Here is a 23,848-nt window from a genome sequence, read left to right on the forward strand (position 1 = left end):
TTGATAGTTCTTTAAAGTATCAAAATAAGACTATCACTTGATCACTTGACTTCCCGTTAATCATCGATTTGCTCGAGTGGGCACCAGTAACATCTCCATTCGTCCCTGTGGCATGCTAGTGTAGCCCAATGGTGTTTGTTCATTCTAGGAACACAAAGAGCTTCAAACTGATCATTCCGGGTCTTGACGAAGAAGTGTGACCATCTTGTAGGTGGGCGGCCACGCAATCTTTTAACATCCCGTGGAATCCAGTCGGTAACAGCTCTAGTCCAGCAGTCGTCTCCAAATCTCATTACATGTCTTGTCTATCTGATTTTTGATGCCTTGGCAAACGAGACAGCGTCCCTGATTCTTGACTGTCAATGAAGTTCAGAACTCCGGATTCTTCCTCTCCTTTCAGTGAAACGTGATACTCCAAGCATAGCTCTTTTGATTCCTCTTTGGGAGACCTAATGGCATTCTCATCCTGTTTTCGTAGGGCCCAGATCTCTGAGGCGTATATTAATGCAGGAAGAACAGTGGAATTGAAGAGATGTGCCGACGTATTGTAACACACTTAATACCTATCTTCCAGGGCTGCCGCACCATATTTGATAGGGCTCAAATATGGTTTGAACCATGGGAACACCTCCAAGGGCGATTAGAGGCCACCCCAAAAGCCTCTATCCCTCTTGGAGAGCCTGGCAAGCTACTGAGAGTATTCCACCCGCATGGCAGAACCTGGCAAGCTATCCGTTCTGTATTCAATATGCCAAAACCAGTAATGACAATGGGTCTCATTTCCCTGATCCTGAAGGAGTCACCAATTTGGCAATGTTGAGAAGGATGAGGAAGGAGAGGCTGATAAAATCTCAAGGCTGAACTAGGCTGCCAAAATGAAGAAAGACAAAAATGATTGTACTTTCAATGCACGTACGCTGGCATCAGATGCATCTATAGAGAACCTGATGGTACAAGTGCGAAAGATCAAGTATGACATCATTGGTGTGACTGAGACAAGAAGGCATCAATCACATCATGCCGTTTTCGACACTGGAGAACTGTTCCTCGGAACTTGTGATAAAAGAGGCGTTGGAGGCGTCGGTGTCCTTGTCAACACGAACTTGGCCATGAGCATTGATTCATTCGAATGCCTAACAATCCAAATCGGACGACTACACTTGAATAGATGTGGCTCACTGCCGGCAGTTTCTATCTTCATTGACTACGCACCAACGTCCAATTATGATGAAGAAGAAATTGAGAAGTTCTACATGGAGCTGGAGAAGTTCTATGAAGAAGACCACACCTTCTACAATATCATTGTTGGTGATTTTTTTTTTCGCTTTTTTTTTGGGGGGGCGGTCACACCCGGCGATACACAGGAGTTACTCCTGGCTCATGCACTCAGGAATTTCTCCTGGTGGTGCTCGGGGGACCATATGGGATGCTGGGAATCGAACTTGGGTTGGGCCGCGTGCAAGGCAAATGCCCTACCCTCTGTGCTATCACTCCAGCCCCACTGTTGGTGATTTTAATGCCAAAATAAGACTATAAGAAAAAAATCTTAAGACTATGAGAAAACAATTCATCATTCATAATATTGAATAGTGGTCTCTATTCTTCAAAATAGTTGCTAGAAGGAGTGAATTTTAGTGCCAGAGCCATGAAAAGGAAAATCCTACAGCCTACATTTGTTGTGGCTGGTGTAGAGAAACAGTAAAGTTTTCCCATTTTTTCCATTTCTAAGAGTAAGAGTTATTTCCCATCATAGGAATGCAATGCAGGTTGGACCGTTAGATTTAATGGATCCGAGGAATGAAATGTTAGTTACCTGATTTGGCCTTCAGCCTTCCCAGAATTGCCAAAGAGAAGTCTAGGCAGGCCCTTTGGGTTACAGCCCAGGAGTTCCAGGGGTGGTGAAGTCTCCCTGAATCTCAGAAAGTTGTGGGTTAAGTCCAGGTTAAGTCCAGGTCCATATGAACAAAGTTGCTTTCAGTTGCTGTATAACTAACAATCAAAAATTCAGTGGCATAAAACAATTATTTCATTCCATGGTTCCCTGAGCAGGGGCATACCCTGGGATGTCTCAAGAGTGTGGTCAAGTTAGCAGGTCTGAAGTTCTCTGAAGGCCAGGAGCTGGTCCGGTATCTCCTCTCCCTACGACTTCTAGGGTTTCCTTTATGCAGGACAATCTCGGGATCGGCTTTTCTATGAGGGCTGGCTCTCTTTCCAGCCAGAATGCCAAAGATCAGGAAGTGGGAACTTCCAACTCTAAGACCAAGGCCTAAGACCACACAGTCACTTGCACTATTGGATAGAACAATCAAAACTGCACAGCAGCCGGGTGGGATGGGGGGGGATGGGGGTGGAAGGGATACTAGGACCCGTGGTGGGGGAGGATGGGCACTGGTGGAGGGATGGGTACTTGATCATTGTATAACTGAAACCCAAGCACAAAAATTTATAAGTCTATAAGTGTACTTCATGGTGTTTCACTAATAAAAAAAATGATAAAAAAAAAAAGCTTCTGCAATATTAAAAAAAAAAACTGCACTAATGCAAGGGCAGAACTAACCTCAGGTCCTGAGGGATGTGTCAAATAACTTGGGGCCAGTTTTAATTCCCCACATGCTCCAAACAGGACTTTTTTCATAGTTCTTTAGCCTCCTAGTCTGACCATTTTCCTCATTATGCATTAAGGAGAAAGTTCATGTACATTTTCAGTTGGCGATCAGTGCCTCTGGGAGATAGTAGGCTGGTGAGAAGGTGAGGTAAAGCGGTTAAAAGCCCAGGATCACATTACTTTTTAGGGACAGAGCCGAGACCCAAATCTAAATCTCCTGGTTCATGGTCCATGCTGAGGACCCTTGGTTTGTCTGATTTCCCAGGACTCAGCTCTCTGACTCCTACAGAGAGGTGGGAGGAACGTACATTTCCCTCTGGCTGAAAATTTGGCCACAGACTTTTGCAGGTGAGGCTCAAGGTGTAGGCAAAGGCTCCAGGAATGACTGCCCAGCCTGAGCCATCAGTAAGTCCTTGAAGCCACTCTACTGGCCTTCACTCTTGGGAAATTCTTCCCGTATTCTCCAGCGGCAGCAGCTGGGCAGGACGGCAAAGTCAGCCAGGTCCTGGGAGCCGAAACGCCAGGTGATATAGCACCTGTAGGCACAGTGTCGCAGTTTACTGTTGGTGGAATCTGCATCCAGTGCCAGGAAGGGCTCCTTGTAGAGTAGAAGAAACTGAAGGACATCTCTGGATAGAACGAGGCTCTTGAATAGCTGTGAGGTGGTGATGCAGGGTCCCTGAGTTTTTCGACAGCACAGTTCCTCCAGGTGCTTGTTCTTAGGGTGTTGGGATGGGAGGCAGTTTCCACACTGGCACCACGGTAGTCCACTATGTTTTTTACACAGTTCTATCTTCTCTTGCTGTCCAGAAGTGTGGCGTGGGCTATAGACAGACAGGGGCAGTCTTGACAAGTCCGTGAAGTCTATCTGGGGTTTCTGAAAAATTCAAGTTTCAAAATCCATTAAAAATGACAACCCCTAAGATCCTAGATTCTTTTATTTTACTATTAATTTATTAAACACTGTTAATGTTATATTAATACAAGAGGTTAACTGAACACATATTAGTGTGCTAGTGTTTATAAGTACTGGCCCATGTAAGCTCTTAAAGAACTTAATTTTACCTCCATTTTACAAATTTGAAACCTAAATTAAAAAAAATCTATATGTAGATATTACCTCTTCTGGTAGACCTTCTTACCCTAATTCCCCCCTAGGTGATTGTCCCCTCAGACTCTTTTCTTGCTACATCATGATATTCTGTGTTGTTTATATTACTTATCACCATGCACTACCTAACCGCTGCCACACTCCAGGCTGCTTTCTACATGCTCAGGCTGAGCCTCACGCCTGAGTGAAGTCCCACGGAACCCAAGTAATGTGGAACTTTGTGACCTTGGACTCTGGGCTCAATGGGACCCAGGAGCAGAGGTCCTCTGCCTGCTTCCCCCAGTCTCTGGCGACCTAGGGGTCACGCCCATAAGCCACCTCCTGCTGGTGCCAGATAATCTCCTCATCAGCCACCCTCCAGAAGTCATGGCTACTTCTTCCGGAAGGGAGCATAAAATGAGGCCCCCCTAACCATGCCACTGAACTCCACGCCAGGCTGTGAAAACTCAGGGCCCAGAGTGGGGTGGGTGAGAGCCCTCCCCACCCCAAGGGCCCCAGCCCCGGCAGCCAACCTCCACTACCCAGCTGCCACCATGCTCCAGGCCACTTTCCACATGCTTGGGCCAAGCCTCACATATGAGTTAACATATTCCTGGACCGCACAGCCATGACACATCATAAGACACTCCCTACCCATTTTCCATAATTACCACACCATATTTAATGGAGTTCAGACAGTAGGCAACAAGTCATAGAGGGATATATATATACACACACACATATATATATATATACATAGAGGGATATATATATATATATATATATACATACACACACACACACATATATATATATACCTCTCGGGGAGCCCGACAAGCTAACGAGAGTATACTGCCCTCATGGCAGAGTCTGGCAAGCTACCTGTGGCGTATTCAATATACCAAAAACAGTAACAATAATGGGTCTCATTCCCCTGACCCAGAAAGAACCTCCAATATGGCAGCGTTGGGAAAGACGAGTAAGGAGAGGATGCTAAAATCTCAGGGCTGGGATGAATGGAGATATTATTGGTGCCTGCTCGAGTAAACCGATGAACAACGGGATGACAATGATACAGTGACACAGTAATCATCATCTGAAACTAGCTTATTAACTAGTAAAGGCTCTTCTTCCATATGAAGGCAAGGGTCCTGACTGCTTTCCTTACTACATATCACCAATTCTTTGGACAATATCCAGAACTTACTAAACAGTATATGTTGACTTAGTTCCACTCTCTTCCTTCAATCAGGAGTCCTCTTTTTTTTTTTTTAATGTAGGAGTACTGCTATTTATTCAGCCACTGGTTAGCTGATTGAATTGTGCATGAACTCCACCTTACTTTTTTTTTTCATTTTTTATAATTTTATTTATTGAATCACCGTGAGAGCAGTTACAAAGTTTTCAGGTCTAAGTCTCAGTCATACAATGAAACACCCGTACCTTCACCAGTGCCCATTCTCCACCACCATATCCCCAATATATCCCCATCCCACACCCTCCCCCTACCTGTGGGGCAGATGATTTCCACATTACTCTCTCTCTACTTTGATCACATTCAATATTTCGACACCAGGGAGTCCTCTTTTTGCAGTTTTATTTGTTATTCTCCAAGAGAAATACTATAGTCAAATTAGTTGCCAAATTTATGTTCCTTCTTTGTCATAATTGCTATCATTTGTACCTGAATTTGATCCCTAGTACTTCCTGACTGAGCACAGAGCTAGGAGTAGTTCCTGAGCACTACTCGGTGCAATCCCAAACATACTACCTATGAAAAATGTAAGAAAACAAATAAATGAAAAGAATATGATACTAGAACAATAAAATACTAGAAGACTACAATATGGATGAGCCTTGAAGATATGGTTCTAAGTGAAAGAAGCCAGATATAAAAGTTCACATATTATATCATTCTATTGATAGGAAATGATCAAAATAGGCAAATACATAAAATTAGAAAGCATATTAGTGAATGCTAGGGTCTGGAGGAAACAGGAAAGTGGTCACTGAGTAGATATGAGATTCCCTTTGGTGATGATGAAATGCATGAAACTAGATGATTACAACACCATTGTGGATGTACTAAATGCCACTGAATTGCATACTTTAAGTTAGTAAAGTTTGTTATGTGTATTTTATCACACACAAGAATTTATAACTATTACAAGCATGGAAAAATATTGGTTAGTGTCTCAAGTAAGTAAGTAAAGTAAAGGCCCTCCCGTTGATCATCGATTTGCTCGAGTGGGCCCAGTAACGTCTCCATTGGAGACTTTGTTGTTACTGTGTTTGGCATATCAAATACATCACCGGGAGCTTGCCAGGCTCTGCCGTGCAGGCGAGACTCTCGGTAGCTTGCCGGGCTCTCCGAGAGGGGTGGAGGACACTCACTTAGTGTCTCAAGAAGAAAGATAAAATCGTATATAATAGTGAACTAAATTCAACAGTGAATATAAAGAATGATACATCACAGTCAAACCTCTTTTTTAAATTTGGGGCTGGGGGAGGGCTTACCCTGTAGTGCTCAGGGCTTACTCCTGGCTCTATGCTCAGGGATCACTCCTGGTAATGCTTGGGGGTCTATATGTGGTATTGGGGGTATTGGGGATTAAAAGAGGGTCAGCCATGTGCAAGCAAAGAGCCTTAACTCCTGTGCTATCTCTCTGGCTTCACAGTGTCCTTTTCTTACTCTGTTAGAGTTCTTTAATGACCTACAACAATGGTGGTCCTCAGAATCATAAGGCCTGAGCAGTGTTGCATTGTTGCATCCTAGTATTGAACCATCTGGTCCAGCTGGCCAAGTACCACTGGGAGTAGCACTCCTGAACTGGAGGATTCCCGGTCACTGCTTGAGAGAAACTTCCCCCAACCTGTAGCAAATACTATAATGAATAGAGAAATACAGGAAACTTTGACAAAGATATAGGAAATGAGATAAAGATATACCAGAACTGGAAGAAGTAAGGAAGAATAAAAAGGATAATTCCCTAGAACCATGGAAGGAACATAGTACTACCAACATCTAGTTTCAGACTTTAGTTTCCAGAACTGTGAGAGAATGTGTTTCTATTGTTTCAAGTTATCTAGTTTGTGGTAATTTATTATGACGGTAGTAAAAGGCTAATATAATTAGTAAAGATGTACAACAATTAAAACTTCTGGGGAAAGGGTCTTTAGAGAACTGTTTGATACTATTTTCTTTTTTTCTTTTCTTTCAAATATTGTAGTATTTTATTATGCTCCAGAGGGTGAGGAAAAAAAGTAATCAGCTACATTCAATGTTGCCATTTATCCTGTTTTGCAATAATAAGTTAGCTCAATCATTCTTGATTGAGCTAGACAATATTAAATTTATCATGTGATCACAGTTTTAAAATTAACATAATAACAAGAGGGTATGGTGCTGCCAGCAGGTCATTCTGTACCTGTGAGGTGAGTGCATCAGCAGCCTGATGGCAACGTCAGACTTTCAGATACCCCAAAATTGCTGCTGTGCCTTTGGCTAGACCCCAAAAACTTGGGGAAAGTTTACCAAGAAAGTAAACGTCCAAGAGTTAGGTATGTGGGAGACACATCCACAAACCACCTGTGGCTCAGCTATATAATGGGAAGCATGGCCTCTCTGGTTCCTCATTGAACTGCTTAATGGCCATGACCCCAGAGTCTCAGAAACGAATCTCGGAACCCAAAGGCTTTTGGCAGAAATGCGTCCTGTTCCTGCAGTAGGTTACTGGCGCTGGGCCACTCCAGGTGGGAATAGGTTCCATACCTTGGCCTGTTCCCCTTGGCAGCCTGGTTACCACCAATCCTCCAGAGGCCACTGGACAGTTAGGTTTGGGCCTGCAGTGACGAGACACACGGGGCCTCACCACATGGGGGTGGAGCCGACCCTTTCTCCCCATCCCAACGAGACCCCGAGTTGCTGCTTACAAACAGCCTCTCTGGCTCCTGATCAAGCTGATTAATGGCCATGATACCGGAGACTCAGAAACAAATCTTGAAACCCAGCGGGTTTTGGCAGAAATGCATCTGGACTGCAAACAAGGTGGCTGCCGGCTCAGAGCTTATTGGAAAGTCAGGTATGAGTCGATGGTGACGGGGCAACTGCAGTCTCATGGGAAGGAGGCGGTACCGGCTTGTCCTTCACGCCCTACCGAGGTCACGAGTTGCCCCCCACGAGTGGCTCTCTGGCACAGCTATGGTTCCAGCGGCAAAAGGACTTAACCCAGAGCCCGGAAGCTTGTGGCAGAAAAGTGAATGGACCATGTGTTAAACTCTGGCTCCATGCCTCCCCGGGAGGGAAAGGGTATTGCTCCCTTCCGCCTTTTTCCCCCCTGGCAGCAAGGTGACCACCACCTCAGAGCTTATTGGAAAGCCAGGTATGAACCGGTGGTGAAAGGGCAACTACAGTCTCATGGGAAGGGGGGCGGTACCAGCACGTCCTTCATGCCCTACAAAGGTCACGAGTTACCCACCACGAGCGGCTCTCCGGCACCAACATAACACCAGACACACAGAAACCAATCTCGTAATTATCTGGCTCTTTGCAGAAATCCAACATCGTGGCTGCATGACATTATATGATTCTCATAACCAGCTATAGAAAACAAAATATTTCACAATGCCTTTTCAGCATTTCTGATTGTTTGGGGGAAATTCTAAACAATAATGGTGCATCTTTTGTGGAAATAATGAATGTAATCAATGTAGAGAAGAGTTAAGTGGAAATCATCTGCCTCACAGGCATTGGGAGGGGTGGGAGGGAGGGTATACTGGGGTTCTTGGTGGTGAAAAATTAGTACTGGTGAAGGGAAAGGTGTTTGATCATTGTATGACCGAGACTTAAACCTGAAACTTTTTCCACAGTGATTCAATAAATAAATATGAAAAGAAAAAAAATAAATAAAATTTAAAAAATTAAGGTGGAGTTCATGCCCAATTCAATCAGCTAATCAGTGGCTGAATAAATAGCAGTACTCCTACAAAAATTAACATAACAAAAACATAAGAATGATTTTATTAATGGAAGCATAGCATTCTGATATTTTTCTTGATTTTCTGTTCTTGATCTAGAAACAAGTGAAAACTTTCTATCTTGAGTTTTTATTTGTAGAAGACTCATGTACTTTTATTTACAATTATGATTTTTGATTAGTGATTTTAAGTGGAAATTTTATTTACTTTATTATTTTTTTAATTTTTAAAATTTTTTATTTTTTTATGTTTTTAGTTAAATTTATTTATTGAATCACTGTGAGAAAAGTTACAAAGCTTTCAGGTTTAAGTCTCAGTCATACAATGATCAAACACCCTTCCCTTCACCAGTACTTATTTTTCACCACCAAGAATCCCCCTTCCCACCCCTCCCAATATCTGTGAGGCAGATGATTTCTACTTAACTCTCTCTTTCTCTCTCTCTCTACTTTGATTACATTCATTATTTTGACAAGAGATGCACCATTATTGTTTGGAATTTCCCCCCAACAATCAGAACTGCAGGAAAGGCATTGTGAAATAATTTGTTTTTTATTGCTGGTTATGAAAACCATATGATGTTGCGTGGCCTCAACATCTGATTGGATTTCTGATATTTTACTAATTAAGTCTGGAGGGATTTCTGCCAAGAGCCGGATAATTACAAGATTGGTTTCTGTGTGTCTGGTGCCATGGCTGTGCCGAAGAGCCGCTCGTGGAGGGCAACTCGTGGCCTCGATAGGGCATGAAGAACAATCTGGTTCCGCCCTCCCATCCCATGAGACTGCAGTTGCTCCCCGCCTTTTTTTAAAATGTGATACTGTCTTCTAATGAGGCATAGAAGCCTGTTGTGACTAATGGTTCTACTATTAAGTGCCATACGTTTACCCTGGCAGCATCATGGACATGATCCCCAAACTGGAAATTCCTCAAATGCCCATCAACAATAGGATGGGTAGCACTGTAGCACTGTCCTCCCGTTGTTCATCGATTTGCTCGAGCGGGCCCAGTAACATCTCCTTTGTGGGACTTGTCGTTACCGTGTTTGGCATATTGAATACGTCACGGGTAGCTTGCCAGGCTTTGCCATGCGGGCGAGATACTCTTGGTAGCTTGCCGGGCTCTCGGAGAGGGGCGGAAGAATCGAACCTGACTCGGCCAGGTGGGCTGCATGCAAGGCAAATGCCCTACTGCTGTGCTATCGCTCCAGGGAAATAATATAACAATGAGGATGACTATCACTAGGTGCAATGACATGGATAAAGTAGTGTTAAGTGAATGACTAGATACTCAATGGAGTATATTATGAATATGCGGTATAGAATCCAAATTTTATAAAATTCTATAAGGGTAAAACTAACCTCTGACTACAGGATAATGACTGCTTTTACGATAGGGTAGTAATTGAGTGGATAATGAAAGGGAATTATGCTAGTAATACTTTTATTTGTGGATGCTGGTTACATGTTTACTTTGTTAAAATTCACTTATATACATTGTCAAATCAATTTTCATAAATATTTGTATTCATGCTTAGTAGTAAGATTTTCTTTTTTAAAAAGAGAAGTTAAGGGGCTGGAGAGTTAGTACAGCAAGTACTTGCCTTATGTATGCTGATGCAATTCAATCCCCTATAGTCCCTTGAGCTCTACCAGGAGTTATCCCTGAGCACAGAGTCAGGAGTAAGCTCTGAGCACTTCCAGATGTGGCCAAAAAAACAAACGAGCATCAACAACCAAAACACAATAAAAAGAGAGGTTAAATGTCTGAACTTACTGAGACTGTTTCACCCTCGACATATTGTAGACTTGTCTCACCATCATAATGTTTCACCATTCTGATATGGGGTTCATCCACAAAAGACACATATTTTAATGTCTAGGAAAAGAAGGTGGGAAAATTTATCAAGAATTGCCTATCTGAGTATATCTAAACTGTTACCACCATTTATCAAAAGACAAAATATTAAACAAGCTAATGAAAAACTTGCTAACCAAGAATATATCATTCTGAATCAACAGGTAAATCAGGAATGGAACCCCGGTCACCTGAGCCTATTGATTTAGAGTAGTCACATTTTACTGCCCACTTCTACCGAGAGTATTCGATATGCCAGACACAGTAACAACAAAGTCTCCAATGGAGATGTTACTGGGCCCGCTCGAGCAAATCGACGATCAACGGGAGGGCCTTTACCTTTACCTTTTTTAGAAGATATCAGAGGACAGTATTTTAGGTTCTCCAAGTAGCACTGTAGCACTGTCCTCCTGTTCATCAATTTGCTTGAGCGGGCACCAGTAATGTCTTACAACAAATTGTGAGACTTGTTGTCACTGTTTTTGGCATATTGAATACGTCACGGGGAGCTTACCAGGCTTTGCCGTGAGGGCGAGATACTCTTAGTAGCTTGCCGGGCTCTCCGAGAGGGGCCAAATGAATCAAATCAAAACCATACATAAAAGCTAAAGTTTTCTTGACTACTCTCCACACTTTAAGGTCTTTTTAAGAAGCATCCACGTGAGTGTTCAGTACCTTTATCAGAAGGGTCTCTGCAGCTGTACTTGTCATCCCAGGGGCCTCTCCTGGCCGTACTCAGCCTGACGGTGCAGTCCTAATGATTCAGTCCTTGAGCCTGGAAATACTTAGGCCCAGACGTTCTAGGGGTCACCAGGGCCACACTTGGTAGCCCTCAGGGAACTATATGGTATTAGGAATTGAACTTGGGGCTTAGCACACAAAAGGCATATGTATGAACCATCTCCTTAGCACCTCTGGTACCCGTGTGTGTGTGTGTGTGTGTGTTACCTGCTGGACTTATGTGTGTATTGCATGTTGATATTAAAAATTGTAGCACTGTAGCACTGTCCTCCCGTTGTTCATTGATTTGCTCGAGCAGGCCCAGTAACGTCTCCATTGTGAGACTTTATTATTACTGTGTCTGGCATATTGAGTACATCACGGGTAGCTTGCCAGGCTCTCCGAGAGGGGCGGAGGAATTGAACTTGGGTCGGCCAGGTTGGCTGCATGCAAGGCAAATGCCCTACCCGCTGTGCTATCACTCCAGCTATTAAAAATAAATAGTATATATTTCTCTATGCATGTCTATACAGATATATACAGATAGTACATAATATCAGTACATATATACAGATAGTACATAAAACTATGCCATTTAGGTAATGCATAGATTAACATATAAATATTATATATATATCATACTATATGTTGTTTTCTATAATTTGCCATTTTTTGTTTTTGGGCCACCTCATTGGTACTCAGGGTTTACTTGGGGTACTGTTCTCAGGGATCACTCCTAGTGGGGCTTGGGGGACCATATGGAATGCTGGAAATTAAACCTACGTTGGCCATGTGCAATGCAAGATAAGTACCCAACCTGCTATACTATTTCTCTAGCTCCTGTGATTTACCTTTTTGTTTGTTTGTTTTTTGTTTTGGGGCCACACCTGACGGTGCTCTGGGCTTACTCCTGGCTCTGCACTCAGGGATCATATGTGGTGCTGGGAATTGAGTCCAGGTTGGCTATGTGCAAGGCGAATGCACTGCCCGCTGTACTATTGCTCTGCTCATCCTATCGTTTACTTTTTTTCTCAACAAAAATCTTAGTTATTGGTTTATTCCAGTTCTTATATATAGTATGGTAGTTATAAACATGGATTCTAAGACCAGCTTGCCTGTATTGGCATTTATTTCTTCCATTTATTTGTTTTTGGTTTTGGAGTCATACTCAGTGTACTTGGGATTCACTCTTGGCTCTGAAGTCAGGGATCACTTTTGGCAGGGCTCAGGGGACCATATGTGGTGCTGGGGATCAAACCAGGGCTGGGCACATGCAAGGCAAGAGCCTTACCCCATTGTATTCTCTTTCCAGCCTTCATTCTATGACTTTAGGAACATTTTTTAACCTTCCTGTGCCTCAATTTCATAATCAATAGACAAAAGTAATACTGGCATCTACCTATATCCTATAGTCATGGAAATCTATAGAGTGTCTCTGAAGATTCAATGAGTTTGAATAGATAAACTCATATATAACTTCAAAGTGCTTTGTAACTATCTTTTATTATCATCTACCTCATTTCTTTAAACTAGGCCCAGGCATTCCTTATCAAAGATTGTTTTATTATCACCAATTGAACATTGGGCTTCTTTCATGGTTATGAATAGCACTGTGATGGACATCTTGGCTACCTGTGGATCTTGGTACCCCTGTGATATATCCTAGGGCAAGTATGGGGAAGTGGAAATGCCAAGCAATGAAGTATGTCTCATTTAAATGTTGGCAAACACTGCCAAATTAATCTCCAAGGTCATTACACTATTTTTTTTACTGTAACTATGCAGTAAATATGATAAATGCTGGAACATAAAGTTGTCTTTTCCCTATATCTTACCTCACTATTTTTGTTCAATTCTTCCCTAAGATCAAAGTATTCATTTAAGAGATGATAGATTTGAGTTCAGAAACTTGTCCATCAGATTAACCTATAATTGTGACCTTATTCTTGCACATTTTTTTTTGCTTTTTGGGTCACACCTGGCGATGCACAGGGCTCTGCACTCAGGAATTACTCCTGGCGGTAGCTCAGGGGACCATATGGGATGCTGGGAATCAAACCTGGGTCTGCCGCGTGCAAGGCAAACACCCTACCCACTGTGCTATCACTCCAGTCCCTCTTGCACATTTCTCTGTGATGTGAGAGACCTTCTCTCTACCACAGACAGTGTGAGCCTTACCGCCTTTGGCTCCACAATAATCTCATACTTCTTCTGGTAGTAGTACTCATTGACCACGCAGGACTTACAGAAGTTGCAACGGGAATAAACCTGGGATCGACAGCATTTACTTGAGTATGTGTTGATAAGAAAATCAATGATTAGAGTGGCCTGGAAAAAAACCCAGATAGGCATCTTTGTCAGTGAAACTTCTTTTTGCCAGATGATTTTCATAAAGTGTGGGAAAGAGAATGTCTTACCAAACCAAAATAGGAGAGGGTTGAGCCAATGTTCACAAGCAGATTGATTATGTTAAATTTTCCTCCCTGAAAACAAAGTGGGAAGAGTTAATGAGTGGGAATTCAGAGCAGTGCTCTTTCAACCCAGACAGGTTCACCCCAGCAGGAAGGGGATTCTATATCAGTCACAGCTTTTGCTGTAGATGTAGCCAAGGTCTTCCAGGCCACCGGCATAAGAGACAGAAATGAGGGCTCTTCTTTGTCCTAATTCTGTCTCCCTGGGTATATTTAAAACAGGAACCTTTCAACAGTGAAGCACTGGAGCCCACATATTGAGAGAGAAAACCATAGATTTGTTGCCTTTGCATACAAAGTGAGGGTTTCAGATAAATTCTGCCTAAAAGAGGCAGGAGATTACTTTGGAAGCAGAGGGAAGGAATGTCAGTACAAATTCTTCCCTTATTTGTCCTTGAGGCTTTTATTCCCAGTGGCCTTTCTGCCTCCTCTGCTATATTTCACTGTGAGGCTTGTCACCCAGTACCTAAGCAGAATGCTGTTGCATAAGCAGCGGTAGGTATCTATTGATTTGGGCATACCCGGTGTCCATTTCTTCCCTATTTTAATTTTTTTTTTTTTTTTTTTTTGCTTTTTGGGTCACACCTGGCGATGCTCCTGGCTCATGCACTCAGGAATTGCTCCTGGCATGCTCGGGGGACCATATGGGATGCTGGGAATCGAACCTGTGTCAGCTATGTTGGCTGCGTGCAAGGCAAACGCCCTCCCCGCTGTGCTATCGCTCCAGCCCCTCTTCCCTATTTTGGAGACAACATTCCAACTTTCTTTTTTTCAAAAGAATTTTTAGTTTTGGACCATATCCAACAGTGTTCAGAGGTTAACTCTTACCTCTGTGCTTGGGGATCATTCTTGGCAGTACTTGGGGGACCATGTGGGATGCTAGGGACCGAACCCAGATCGGCTGCTTGCAAGGCAGACACCCTGCCCATTTTATCACTCCAGTTCTCCAATTTTATTTTTTTTATTTTAAAATATGTTTATAACAGTAAGCCCTTTCCAATAATAGTGGTAATCACTAACATAAATAACATAATGTCTCATTCACTGTCTTTAATACTTCACAAGTACTCTCACAATGATCGTAAATGCTAGAAATCACGATAATCTTCATTTTCCCCCCTGAGAAAATGGATTTAACAAATGACCCGTGAAGTCTTGGAGCATTCAGGAGAGGATGTGTTGAGAGAGAATAAGAAGGAAAGTGCCTGCCATAGAGGCAGGGGGTGGGTAGGGTGGGGGTGCTAGGAGGGATACTGGTTACACTGGTGGAGGGAAATGCACACTGGCGGAGGGATGGATATTCGATCATGGTATGACTGCAACTCAATCATAAAGGCTTTGGAACTGTATCCAATCTTCTTTTAAATAACCATCTCTGTCCACACTGGTACCTAGTAGTTTGGAAAGGAGCACAGAGGCATTCTGTGACTGGGAATTCTATATCAGTCACACCTTTTGGTGTAGATGTAGTCAAGGTCTTCCAGGCAACCAGCATAAGAGACAGAAATGAGGGCTCTTGTTTGTCCTAATTCTGTCTCCCTGGGTATATTTAAAACAGGAATCTTTCAACAGGCAATAGCACAGCGGGTAGGGCGTTTGCCTTGCATGCGGCTGACCCAGGTTCGATTCCCAGCACCCATATGGTCCCCTGAGCACTGCCAGGGGTGATTCCTGAGTGCAGAGCCAGGAGTAACCCCTTTTCATTGCCAGGTGTAACCCAAAGAGAAAAAAATATATATATATACATATATATATATATGCCATAAAGACAGGCTGGGGGCAGCAGCGGGAGAGAAACTGGGGACATTGCTCCAGCCCCTATGGCATCTATATTTTTAAAGTTCAGGTACGGAAGCCTCAGGGCCCTTCTTTTCCCTCCGTCCCTCCACTTCCTCTCTCTATTTTAAGTAAAATAATTTTATTTTGAGGAGAGAGAGATTCAGAAAGATTCAGGTGAGAGTCTAGGATTCTCCAGAGGGAAGAGAGCCAAAAGTACACATCACAGGTTGAGATGTGAGAATGAATGTTCCCAAGATGGAGAATGTGCCATCCGGTAAATGGAAGGAATTACATAACTCAAGTTAAAACATGGGCAAACTCTCAAGATAGAAAATGCAACTCTTCTCCATCCTTTAAGCCACAAGTACAGTGCATCTGTGACCAGAGTGTCCACTCCTTGAAGGGTCAGAGGGCTAGTACTGGAGTTAAGGAAATTTTCTTGTATGTGGCTGACACCAGTTTGATCCAAGCACTACTAGGAATGACCCCTGAGCCAGAAGTAGCCAGTGAGCACTACTGAGTATGGCCCCAAATGTGGGCTCAGGGCTGTTCTCCACATGCTCGTGCCAAGCCTCATCCACGAGTGAATCTGCAGAAACTCCAGGTATGCAGGACTTGCGACTGAAAACCCCAGGTTCAAGGGGACCGGGAATGGGTGACTCTGCCCATGTCCCCCCACATATCCTGCGACTTGGCAGTCACCTTTTGCACAATAATTAGGACCCAGTGATAGGAAGGAGTTGAAGTAGTTGAGAGCAGAGACTTACAGTGCCAAAAACCAGGATGTCGAAACGGATCCCAAAGACTTTGATCAGAGTCCGTTTTTCAATGTTGTTCTCCTTATAGTACTTGGCATATCTAGAGGAAGTAAAAGAACTCGATAAAGAACCTATCTGAAGGTGCTGGCCTTTTATGAAAAGACAAACACAGCAGTAACTTATCTAGTCTTTCTGCTCATCTCCTATTTCGGAAGAGGTTGACTAAAGGTCAGCCCAAACCCAAAAATTACTTTCTCTGATCCCCTGGGTCAAAAGGCTCCCCACAGGGCTGGAGCGATAGCACAGCTGGTAGGGCGTTTGCCTTGCACGCAGCCAACATGGCCGACCCGGGTTCGATCCCCAGCATCCCATATGGTCCCCCAAGCACCGCCAGGAGTAATTTCTGAGTGCATGAGCCAGGAGTAACCCCTGAGCATCGCCGGGTGTGACCCAAAAAGCAAGAAAAAAAAAAGGCTCCCCACACTACCTCTGCTTCTTTCCCCATCACAGAGCTATGAAAATCAGTTTTCAATTTTAGCCAATATAGGATTAACAATAAGAAGAGATATTAAAATAGTAACACTTCAAGAAATCTGACTTTTCCTTAAAAGAGAAAAATATGTTTGACTTCTGGAACAAAGCATATATATGCAAATTTAGAGGCTCATTTCTAGATTGGGGACAAACACATTTTAGTAATTTGTTCAGTGTTTTATTTTTCTTGTGGTATTGAATCCAGGTCTCGTAAAACATGCATATTATCACTGAGCCCCTGCATTGTCTGTTTGTTGGAGGGGTGGGGTGGGGGAAGCATGCCTTATGGTGCCCAGTGGCTTCTCCTAGCATGGTGCTCAGAGATTGCTCTTGGAAGTTCTTGGAGGAGCACGGACTTCTGGGCATTGAACCCAAGTCTCCTGCATGCAAAAGCATGTACACTAGCCCTGCGAGTAATCTTTTCTGGCGCCCTAAGTATATTTTCTTAGGATTCTCTATTTGCTGTGGGCTTGGGAGATGGATGACTGAGTAACAAAAAAAGTGCCTGCCTGTAAGTACAAGACATCAAGTTTCATTCCCAGTGTTTTCCCACCTCTGCCGAGTTTAGTTCCGGTAGCTCAGCAGTCTGGACTCTCAGCACTACAATAGGGGGCGTGATGTCTGGTGCACAGCCAGGTGCGTGTACGAGCACAACCAATGTGTTGGATACCTGGTGAGCACTTTGATTGAGTGTGCAAGCACCACAAGCCCGTATGCACAACCATCTGTTATCACAGCACAACAACGAAGGGAGGGGAAGTGGAGGACAAGATGCATACTGTATTTTCTACATGATGTTTATTCTTACAGAATCAAACTAACGGCCAGACTTGTATCTTTCCCGTGATCTAGCTTTTGCAAGTATGTGAAATCATATCATAAACTCTGACCAATCTTGAGTCCATATCCCCAACCACCTTCTTTATCTAACTCTCTCACACACAGCCAGTATTTCCTGTGTCCTCAGCCATCCAGGGCCATGCACTGGACAATGGAGACTACCCCTATCGTCCAGACGTTGCAACCTACTGACATTTCTCAGATTAGCTACTCCCAAGCCATTCTCCCTGCCCTGCCTGCCTTTACCATCTAGTGAAGTTTATGAGCCTTGCTTTCCCCTGGCTTGTCTGACCTCCTGAGCAAACCTAGTGTTCTCCTGTTGCCCTGTGTAGCATGGGGTGCACCCCTCTTTGGGGAAAAGAAATAAAATTCTCTCCCTTCAGTGACATTGTCTGATCTGTGCCTGTGCCATTACTTTGTTACCTTTACAAATAAAGGCCTGGGTACAAATCACATTCGACCCCAATCCACAACTCTCACTAGTTCTACCAGTAGGAAAGCGGGATGTTTTGTTTTTCATTAATAAGTAGGAAGGCTTGGGGGTATGGTGCCACCAGCAGGTCAATCTGTACCTGTGAGGCGAGTGCATCAGCAGCCTCATGGCACCTTCTGACTTCCAGATACCCCAAAATTGCTGCTGTGCCTTTGGCCAGACCTCAAAAACTTGGGGCAAAGTTTACCAAGAAAGTAAATGGCCAAAAGTTAGGTATGTGGGAGACACACCCACAAACCACCTCCGGCTCAGATATATAATCGAAGGCATGGCTTCTCTGGTTCCTGATTGAACTCCTTAATGGGCATGATCCCAGAGACTCAGAAACAAATGTCGAAACCCAACGGCTTTTGGCAGAAATGCGTCCGGTCCCTGCAGTAGGTTACTGGTGCTGGGTCAACCCAGGTGGGAATAGGTTTCGTGCCTTGGACTGTTCCTCCCGGCGGCCCAGTGGCCGCCATCCTTCAGAGGTCACTGGACAGTCAGGTTTGGGCCCCCAGCGATGAGACACGCAAGGCCTCACGGGATGGGGGTGGAGCCGGTCCTGTCCTCCCCACCCCAGTGAGACCCCAAGTCGTCGCCTACGAATGGCCTCTCTGGCTCCTGATCCGGCTGCTTAACGGCCGTGATCCCAGAGACTCAGAAACAAATCTCAAAACCCAGTGGCTTTTGGTAGAAATGGGCCCGGGCCCCACAGTACGTTACTGTCACCGGGCCACCCCAGGGAGGAAAGGGTGTTGTCACTTCGCCTGCTCCCTCTTGGCGGCTCAGGGCCGTCATCCTCCAGAGGCCATTGGACAGTCAGACTTGGGCCCGCAGTGACGAAACTTGTTGGGCCTCACGGGATGGGGGTGGAGCCGGGCCTGTCCTCCCCACCCCAACGAGACCCCAAGTCATCGCCCACAAACGGCCTCTCTGGCTCCTGATCAAGCTGCTCAACGGCCATGATCCCAAAGACTCAGGAGCAAATCTCGAAACCCAGTGGCTTTTGGCAGAAATTCCTCCAGAGTTAAGGTAGGTAAAAGGTAAAGGCCCTCCCGTTGATCGTCGATTTGCTCGAGCGGGCCCAGTAATGTCTCCATTGGAGACTTTGTTGTTACTGTGTCTGGCATATCGAATACTCTCGTAGCTTGCCGGGCTCTCCCAGAGGGGCGGAGGAATCGAACTCGGGTCGGCCATGTTGGCCGCTTGTAAGGCGAACACCCTACCCGCTGTGCTATCGCTCCAGCCCAGAGTTAAGTGTTAAAATTTTGTAATTTCAAAATCACATGCAGGCTACTGCAGCCACGCGACATCATATCTTATTCATAACCAGCAATAGAACACAAATTGTCTACTGTTACCTTTTCAGCAGATGAGTATTGGGGTAAAATCTCAAATAATAATGGTGAGTCTGGTGTCGAAATATTGAATGTGATCAAAGTAGACAGAGAGTAATGTGGAAATCATCTGCCCCACCGGTAGGGGGAGGGTGTGGGATGGGGGTATATTGGGGATTTCGGTAGTGGAGAATGGGCACTGGTGAAGGTACGGGTGTTTCATTGTATGACGGAGACTTAGACCTGAAAGCTTTGTAACTGCTCTCACGGTGATTCAATAAATACAGTTATAAAAAATGAAAAAAAAAAGTAAGGTGGAGTTCATGCACAATTTAATCAGCTAATCAATGGCTGAATAAATAGCAGTACTCCTATATAAATAAAAATAAGTAGGAAGGCCTAAAATACATGCCTTGCAAAACTTTTATTCATTATTATTTTTTCCTTTGGATTGGCTGAGTTTTAGGCTACACCCAACAGTGCTCAAGGGCTACTCCTAGCTTGGTGCTTAGGGATTGGAGTGGTATTTGAAGTGGGAGGTTTGGTTCATTTTATCGGGGGGCTACGTCTAACACTGCCCAAGGGCTCCTTGCTTGGTACCTAAGGGCTTGCAGAGGTGTGAGAGGGGAGGGGAACCGTGCAGTGCCAGGGATTGAACCTGGACCTTCTAAAGGTGAAGCACGTACTCATGTACTCAGGTCTTTAAGCTCTCTCCTCAGGAAAATTCTATTTACTTTTTGTTTTGACTGCTGGGAGTGGGCCTCACAGTGGTCCAGGCAAGTGTTCTACCACTGGCCTGATACATGGTCCAGGAAAGTACTCTACTTTCTTGGCCTCACAAAACTTTTCAGTTGGCCCCTCCCACTTAGCACCTCTTGGTGGTGGTTTTTAGACCCCGCTAGTCTGGAACCTCTGGAACTTTGTTTCTGATTCCAACCACTTTTTTGCAGTATGTTAGTTCAGCTGCTTCAATGCTTGTTTCTTCCTAGAGAGGAAGTTAGCTGTTGGTTGTCCTCCTTCCATCACAGTCCTCTCTCTCCCTGCTTTATTGAGTGATAGATTCATTTTTTTTAAAAAAAATCCTTAAAAATTAAGGTTGCATTGCTCCATGGCTGGGGATCCGTTATCTTTGCATTCACGGTCTTGGTAAAGTGCTTCTCAAACTGAGGGCAGTAATCACTTGAGAAACGTGTGCAAAAGGCAAATTCCTGTTCCTCACCACCAACTGGTTGCTTCTGAAAGCCTCAAAGAATTCGAGGTGTTTGCATTTCCAAGAAGGGTAATGGGAGGCTCCACTGTAGTTGGTCAGTGGGTCACCTTTAGAAACAAGAGGCCCCATGCAGGGGTGTTTTATTATTTTCAGTAATAGGTTGAATAGTAACAACCCCCTGATTCTCCTCCAAACAACCTTCTTAATCCAAAGATTTGTCAAAGTTTTGACCTCTGTTCTTTGGTTTTGTGGGTAACAGGGTCTATGTCCAGAGGTGGTTCAGGGGACAAGCACACTACTGTCTCTCCAGCCCCACTTCTCAAATTTTTATGTGCACGGAAGTTCTAGGAATCTTGTAAAATGAAGATATTTTGTTTGTTTGTTTGTTTGGGTGCCATACCCAGCAGTGTTCCTGGCTCTGTACTCAGGGATTACTCCTGTCAGGCTCGGGGGGACCTTCTGGGGTTCTGGGGATCGAACCCAGGTTGACTGCATGCAAGGCAAATTCCCTACACATTTCACTATCCCTCCAGTCACTGAAATGCAGATTTGATTCAGGAAATTGAGAGTGGAGCCTGGGACCCTGCACTGTACTTATCTCCCAGGGGAGACCACGCTGCTTGTTCCAGGACCACACTGAGTGTCAGGGGGCTTGGCTAGTGGCACATCAGAACTCTGAGGGCCTGTGGAGTATCTGACTCATGGAGGTCTGAGGTACAGCCTGAGAACTTATTTTGGAGGAGATTTTGTCTTGTGGTACCATGTACCAAACCTAGGGCCTCACACTGGCAAGTGCTTCTATACTGTTTAATTTTTTTTTAAATTGTATTGTTTTAGGGCATCAAAAAAAAAAAGCACATCTTTAAAATTTCACAGTTTAGTATGTCAGTTCAGATAAATTTTGATTCAACATAATATTTTGATTTTGTTTTGGAGTCACACTTGGTGGTGCTCAGGGCTTACTCCTGGATCTGCGTGCAGGGATCACTCCTGGCAGGGCTTGGAGAACCATATGTAGTGCTAGGGATTAAACCTGGGTCTGCTCAAAGTTGGCAAAACTCTCCATGATATTGAAGCTAATGGTATCTTCAAAGATGTCACGCCACTGGCCGAGCAAGTGAAAACAGAGATAGACAAATAGGACTATCTTAAACTAAGAAGCTTCTGCACCTCAAAAGAAACAGTGACCAAAATACAAAGAGAGCCTACAGAATGGGAAAGGATATTCACCAAATACACATCCGACAAGGGGTTGATATCAAGGATATACAAGGTACTGGTTAAACTCCACAAGAAGAAATCACCCAACCCCATCAAAAAATGGGGCGAGGAAATGAACAGAAACTTTCGCAAAGAAGAAATTCGAATGGCAAAAAGGCACATGAGAAAATGCTCTACATCACTAATCATCAGAGAGATGCAGATCAAAACCACAATGAGATATCATTTCACACCACAGAGACTGGCCCACATCCACAAGAACAAAAGCAACCAATGCTGGCACGGATGTGGCGAGAAAGGGACCCTCCTTCACTGCTGGTGGGAATGCCGGCTGGTCCAACCCTTTTGGAAAACAGTATGGACGATTCTCAAAAAATTAGAATTTGATCTGCCATTTGACCCAGCTATAGCACTCCTGGGAATATAACCCAGAGAGGCAAAAAGGTATAGTCGAAGTGACATCTGCAATTGTTTGTTCATTGCAGCACTCTTTACAATAGCCAGAATCTGGAAAAAACCTGAGTGCCCAAGAGCAGATGACTGGTTAAAGAAACTTTGGTACATTTACACAATGGAGTACTATGTAGCTGTTAGAAAAGACGAAGTTATGAAATTTACATACAAGTGATACTACATGGAAAGTATCATGTTAAGTGAAATGAGTCAGAAAGAGTGGGATAGACACAGAAAGATTGCATTCATCTGGGGAACATAAAGCAACAAAAAGGGGGACTAACACCCAGGAATGGCTGAGATTAGTACCAGGAATTTTGCTCCATGACTGGAAGGCCAGCCACACGTGCTAGGTGAAAAGGAAGCTCAGATAGAGAAGAGAGCACCAAATAAAGGGTGTTTTGAGGACCCTCCCAGGGTGGGAGAAGCATGCTAAAAGTAGTGTATAGACCAAACATGATTGCCACTCAATGCCTCTCTTGCAAAACACAGTACCCAAAAGAAGAGAGAGAGAACAAGGGGTAATACCCTGCCACAGAGGCAGGATGGGACGGGGGGGGGGGGGGGGTGGGGGTGGGGGGAATGCTGGGACCCGTGGTGATGGATGACGGGCACTGGCGGAGGGATGTGCACTTGATTATTGTATAACTGAAACCCAAGCACAAAATTTGTAAGTCTATAAGTGTACCTCATGGCGTTTCACTAATAAAAAAAAGAAAACCTGGGTCTGCTTCGTCAAGACAAACACCCTACCTACTGTACTATCACTCTAGCTCTAGAATTAGCATTTTAAACAAGTTTCTGTATGATGATGCTTTTGCTGGGAACGCTATATGAGAATCACTGACCTAGAGACCATTAGTACTAGTGGGATGCCAGGGATTGAAACCATGTCGGCCTCATGCAAGATAAAAGCCTGTGCTGTCACTCTGGCCCCAAGATTTGATAGTTTTTTTTTGTTGTTGTTGTTGTTGTTGGTTTATTTTTGGCTCCAAATAGTGCTTAGGAGGTCTTGGGACCACTCCTGGCAGTACCCGGCCAGAGAGTTCAATGCTCTGGTCCAACTCCAGTTCATCTTTTAGCACTGCATATGGTACGCTAGGCGCCACCAGGAATGACCCCTTACATGCCCAGAAGTAAGTCTTGAGAACAGCCGGGTTTGACTGACCCCAAAACAGAAACAAATGCAAAAGCAAGATTTTCAGCAGTTACTTCCCGTAGCACTGAGCCATGAGTTGAGAGCAAGTCACCATTGCAGATGTTTGATTGAAGGTGACAGAACATTGGTCATCACTTGTTTACAGCCAGCCAGGCCCAGAAGGTCCCTGTGTTGCTAAGGGTGGTTGGTTGCACCTGGAGGGCGGTTACCTGAAGTTGTAGCCAGGGAAAGAGGACTCATTGGCAGTTTTGTCGTCAAGGCGACGGAAACTGTATTTTGGACGGCAGCTATGGAGCCATTTGTCAAGGTTGCAGTCCCAGTAGATTTCAATGCCCATGATTCCTCCCTGGGGAAGACAATCA

At 44.3% G+C, this 23,848-nt stretch overlaps 1 protein-coding gene across 1 annotated transcript in view; it reads right to left on the bottom strand.

The window, feature by feature from the left end:
- Positions 1-2,754: 2,754 nt before the first annotated feature.
- P2RX7 (purinergic receptor P2X 7) overlaps positions 2,755-23,848 on the bottom strand; it is a 57,533-nt gene continuing 36,439 nt past the window's right edge. Inside the window, exons 8-13 of the mRNA XM_056107218.1 lie at positions 23,696-23,832; positions 16,267-16,357; positions 13,667-13,732; positions 13,428-13,577; positions 10,449-10,550; positions 2,755-3,482 (exon numbers count right to left, since the gene is read on the bottom strand). Of these exons, the coding sequence (XP_055963193.1) occupies positions 3,030-3,482; positions 10,449-10,550; positions 13,428-13,577; positions 13,667-13,732; positions 16,267-16,357; positions 23,696-23,832 (999 nt within the window). The 3' untranslated portion in view covers positions 2,755-3,029. The remainder of the gene's footprint in view (positions 3,483-10,448; positions 10,551-13,427; positions 13,578-13,666; positions 13,733-16,266; positions 16,358-23,695; positions 23,833-23,848) is intronic.

The sequence above is a fragment of the Sorex fumeus genome, unplaced genomic scaffold (genome assembly GCF_029834395.1).
Source record: "Sorex fumeus unplaced genomic scaffold, SorFum_2.1 ptg000155l, whole genome shotgun sequence".
Taxonomy (NCBI): domain Eukaryota; kingdom Metazoa; phylum Chordata; class Mammalia; order Eulipotyphla; family Soricidae; genus Sorex; species Sorex fumeus.